The 5242-nt window shown below is 51.1% G+C and overlaps 1 protein-coding gene across 1 annotated transcript in view; it reads right to left on the minus strand.

Annotated features, from left to right (window-relative positions):
* Positions 1–4525, minus strand: part of LOC115279719 (transient receptor potential cation channel subfamily V member 2-like) — a 12458-nt gene extending 7933 nt beyond the window's left edge. The window contains exons 1-3 of the mRNA XM_029924237.1: positions 4206–4525; positions 2749–3047; positions 5–220 (exon numbers count right to left, since the gene is read on the minus strand). Of these exons, the coding sequence (XP_029780097.1) occupies positions 5–220; positions 2749–3047; positions 4206–4473 (783 nt within the window). The 5' untranslated portion in view covers positions 4474–4525. The remainder of the gene's footprint in view (positions 1–4; positions 221–2748; positions 3048–4205) is intronic.
* Positions 4526–5242: the final 717 nt, after the last annotated feature.

A 5242-nucleotide genomic window follows, 5' to 3' on the forward strand; every position in this document is an offset into this window, starting at 1 on the left:
GGACTGGCCTAGCCAGGCCCCCTCCGCCGGCCCCCAGTGGGCTCACCGGGCTTCTGCAATGAAAGGCGATGATCTCCAGCACTGAGTTGTCCTCACAGCTGTCCACAGAGGCCAGGTCGTACAGTGACACACGGACAGGCCCGTAGCACCACTCGGTAAACTTCCGGGAAAGTGGCTGGCAAGGCCCTGAGAACTCCCGCTGCAGGATATGTCTGAAAATCTGCAGGGGGAGCCACGTGAGCTCGGCCTGCCTGGCCACCTCCTAGCACTGCCCGGGAGGCTGGGAGGGGCTCGGTACCCTGCAGAGCTGCCCACCATCTGCAGAGCTACACCCACACACTGGCAGGGGCACCTGACGGGCCCAGTCGGTGTCGTAAGGTTGCGGCTCTTGGTTTCAGCTCAGGTCATGAGCTCATGGTTCCTGAGTTCGAGCCCTGCATCAGGCTCTGTGCTGACACATATGCCTGCTTGGGATTCTCTCTCTCCCCTCTCTCTGCCCCTCCTCTGCTTGTGTGCTCTCTCTCAAAATAAATAAACTTAGGGGACCTGGATGGCTCAGTCAGTTAAGGAGCCAACTCTGGCTCAGGTCATAGTCTTGTGGTTCATGGGTTCAAGCCCCACATCGGGCTCTGTGCTGACAGTTTGGAGCCTGGAGCCTGCTTCTGATTCTGTGTCCCCCTCGCTCTCTACCCCTCCCCCACTCGTGCTCTGTCTTGCTTTGTCTCTCAAAAATAAATGGTAAAACAATTTCTTAAAGAAAAAAATTTTTTAAATAAAAATATAAATTAAAAATTTTTTTAGGAGCAGGCACACGCACACATCCCGTACACAAAGATTCTTGTGTGCGTAAACTCTCACATCCCCACAGGCTCAGCTGCAGTGTAAACATTCTCATCCGCTCACAGCCGTCCAGGCCCGCCAGTGAACTTGGCTCCTCCTTCCTCACTCCTGCCCCGAGGGCTCTTCCCTCGCCTTTTTACAGGACAGAGGGACCCCGGCCCACAGGTCTCAGGGCCCCTTGAGACCAGAAGCTCCTGACTACACAGGTATGTACCCTTCTGTGGTCAGAGCTCAGAGCCTCCAACAGACTAGAAAGGACCCCTAACTCAAACAGGTTAAGAAGCAGTTTGGTATTGGGGCACCTGGCTGGCTCAGTCGGTGGAGCAGTCAGTGGGTCTTGATCTCGGGGTTGTGAGTTCAAGCCCCACATTGGGTGTAGAGATTACTTAAAGAAAAAAATGTTCGTCGGTAGGGGGTGGCTCTTAAGTGGCTCCGTTGAGCAGCTGACTCTTGATTTCAGCTCAGGACATGATCCCAGGGTTATGGGATCAAGCCCTGTGCTCAGCATGGAGTCTGCTTAAGATTCTCTCTCTCCCTCTCTCTCTCTTTCCCTCTGCCCCCCTCCCCTGCTTGTGCTCTCTCTCAAAAAAATAAAAATAAAATGATTTAAAAATTAAATTAAATTAGGGGTGTCTGGGTGGCTCAGTCAGTTGACGTCTGACTTTAGTTTGGGTTATAGCTCATATTTCGTGAGCTTGAGCCCCATATCGGGCACTCTGCTATCAGTGTGGAGCTTGCTTCGGATCCTCTGTCTCCTTCTCTCTCTGCCCCTCCTTCGCACTTTCTCTCCCTCTCAAAAATAAATATTTAAAAATAAAATGAAATAAATAAACATGTAATTAAATTAAAGAAGAAGCAATTTGGTTTCACAAATGAGGAATGGGGAAAGGAAGGGCACGCAGCCACACCTCTGGACAAAAAAGGGAAGTTTGTACCCCCAGGAACTTTCGGGGCAGGAGTCAAATAGTAAAATGTCCATGTGTATACATACACTGGGTTTTGTGTATATGCACAGCCTCACAGAAGGCATTGAGCAATAGAAAAACCAAGGAATGCTAAAGGAAAAGATAATCACTGTTATATATAAGAAAGATTCTACATGGCAAAAAAAATTCCATAAGAAATGTTTTGGGGGTGCCTGCATGGCTCACTCGGTGAAGCATCCAACTTCAGCTCAGGTCATGATCTCACAGACTGTGGGTTCGAGCCCCGCATCGGGCTCTGTGCTGACAACTCAGCCTACTTCGGATTCTGTGTCTCCCTCTCTCTCATTGCTCTCCTGCTTGTGTTCTCTCTATCTACCAAAAGTAAATAAACATTTAAAAATTTTTTAAAAATGTTTTTAGTATACAACAGGGAGAAAACTTGGCAGTCATTTTAGTAAACAAAATGTGCATGCATTCATTGTGAAGGGCAGTAATTGATATTACCGATCAATATGAAGAAAACCTAGTAGCAAACCGCATCGCACAATAGGCAAAGAATATGGAAAGACTGTCTCCTAGTCACGGAACCCAAATGACTTAAAAATCTTTGTGTTTTCTAATGCAATATGTTAGTTGGGTAGTTCATATATAAGTTATCAGCGAACACACATATATTAGAGGTACATGCCCAACATGTTCTTACGACCAGGAGAGTTCAACAAAAAAGTGGAGAGACTAGGGCGCCTGGGTGGTTCAGTCCATTGACTCAGGTCATGATCTTGTGGTTTGTGACTTCGAGCCCCACATTCTCTCTCTCACCCTCTCTGTCTCTCTCTCTCTCTCAAAATAAATAAACTTAAAAGAAAAAAAGTGGGGAGACCAATGACCTAGAACCCTGCTTCAGGCTCTTTCTGCAGAAAAATCAAAGGGAGTCCTGTTGCTTCCCGGAAAGGTGGGGAGGGGGTGGGGGCCAGGCACGCACCTCGATTTTGCCCTCCTTGGCGGCCAGCTTGAGAGGCGTGAGGCCCTGCAGGTTGGGGATGTCTTCGAGCTGCACCGTGGGGCAGAGGCGGGCCCCGGCTCGGAGGAGCCCGTCGTACATGCGGATCACCAGCGCGCTGTTCTCCGCCGAGTCATCTGCGATCATCACCAAGGCGTGCAGGGCGGTGTTGCCCAGCGAGTCGGCCGCCTGCAGGCTGGCAGGCTGGTGCGGGTTCTCCAGGAGGTAGGTCACCACATCCCACTGCTTGGTGCACGCGGCCAGTGAGAGGGGCAGCTCGCCTGGGGGTCAAGGGGGTCAGTTGAGCCTCAGGCCTCCCGCTTCCACTTGACTACTCCTCACACTGCCAGGACACGGAAGGCCGGGCCTCCTCCAAGACAGTCAGGCACCCACAGGAGAGGACAGAACACTGCCTTGGGGTCCCAGGTCCGCCCAGGCCTGTGCTATGAGGGAAGATGGTCCCAAGCCCCATTTAGGGCAGCTGAGCCTTTTCCTATGAGCACTGGTAATGGCAGTTCTGTCCAGCCCTTGACCCAAGGGGCAGGTGACCAAAGCTTTTGACCATCTAAAGGCTCGGAACAGAGGCCAGCCAACCAAGGTTCCCACCTCCTTCTCTTTCCTTCACCAGAGCCCAGCCCCACTGCCACCTGGCATCGACACCCCTTTATCCAGGCCCTATCTGGTCAACCTTCCCCCACTCCGGTTCTGCCAGCCATTTCCCTGCCCTGGTCTGGGCGAGGAAGTGTGGCGAGCTTCCTTGGCCAGACGAGGCAAAAACATCTAAGACAAACTCCTTTGGCAGGCAGCCCAGTGATTAGAAGCATGAGCCCTTGGAGTTGGACAGATCTGGGTTGAAGTGTGGGAAGCTGCAAAGATTCAGCTGATCGGCAGGAAGTGTCGCTCCCTGTGGGGTGCGGCCAAAAAACAAGATTAACCGTCTAGAGGCCAGGGATGTGTATTTCCCACTCAGGGATTGGAGACGGCCAGACCGGAGTAGCCAATAGAACAAAAGATCAACCGCATTTAGGCTTAAGTTGGTGTCGATCGCCCCCCTGCCCAGTGTCACAAACGCAAGTCTGGGCTCTCCTTTAGATGCTGTGTTTGAAATTTCAGTTTTGGTTTCCCCTTTTTCTAATAATCATTTGACCCTGTTTCCTAGCAACCGACCCAGGTCAGCTTCCCGCCCCAAACCCTATAAAGTGTGGATATTTTTTCAATAAACTGGGCTTGATCAGAAACGCTTGTCTTGCCCCACTCTCTGTGCTCCTTCCTGCTCTATTCTTTCTCCCTCCCTCAGGAACCTACGACCCGATTTACCGCCCCACCGGCCGGTTGGGGACATGACATTGAAGGGCCAGCTCTGCCACATGTGTACCATGTGACCGGGGGCAAGGCCTTATCCCGTCTGCACCTCAGTTTACCCGAGAAAGGCTTCTTACCAAAGTAGAAGCAAGTCCCTTGGCTCTTCTTCTGGAAGAACTGGCCGCAGGCCCGAGCATGCACGTTGGCCCCATTCTCCACCAAGAGCTTCACGCACTGCAGGCTCCTCTTCTCGATGGCAATGTGCAGGGCGCTGTGGCCTCGGTAGTACTCATCCGTGCACTGGGCGTTGACCAGGGGCTGGGGGTTGCCGGAGTCCCGGTCGATCTGCAGCAACGGCAGGATGCAGGCGTTGGCTCCATCCCGAAGGTTCAACACGGCCTTCATCAGGCACGTCTTACCCGTGGAGCCCTCTGTGGGAGAAGGGGAGGGGGAGGGGCACCAGGGTGCTCAGGCCTGGAGTGGCTGGGCTGCCCACCAGCTCCAAAGTACCCCTTGGGAGGATAAAAAACGATTGTCACACACGACTGGTGGAAACACGACCGTGCAATAGGGTATTAAGACTCTGAACAACCGGAATTAAAAGACCAACAGGCGTGACTAAAATCTCTGCCCTAGAAAATAAGTTTCAAAGACATAATTTGTCTTATGTATAATGGTGTGTATACAAGAACACCCAGAGGAAAATCATTAAGTGGCTCCACCATTTAATAGCTCTCTCCTTAGGCAAGTCACTTGGCCTCCCTTGACCTCAGTTTTCCTGACTGTGAAATGGGAATATTCCAGGGCTGTTATAATGGTCAAATGGGATCAGATACAGAAATCTTGGCACACAGAGGGCCTGGCACATAGTACATTGAGGCCAAAAACTACAAATGACATAAATGGCCATCATGGAGGAATTAGTGAACTAAATCCTGGTAAGTTTACACGACAGAAAAACTCTGCAGTTGTTAAAGTGCCCGAGTTAGAGGTCTATGTACTCAAGTGTAAGTGGTTACAAATTGGTGTATATGGCACAATGGAGTACTACATGGCAATGAGAGGGAATGACATATGGCCATTTGTAGGAAAGTGGATGGACCTTGAGAGTGTCATGCTAAGTGAAATAAGTCAGGCAGAGAAGGACAGAAACCATATGTTCGCACTCATAGGT

The sequence above is a fragment of the Suricata suricatta genome, chromosome 16 (genome assembly GCF_006229205.1).
Source record: "Suricata suricatta isolate VVHF042 chromosome 16, meerkat_22Aug2017_6uvM2_HiC, whole genome shotgun sequence".
In the NCBI taxonomy this organism is placed as follows: domain Eukaryota; kingdom Metazoa; phylum Chordata; class Mammalia; order Carnivora; family Herpestidae; genus Suricata; species Suricata suricatta.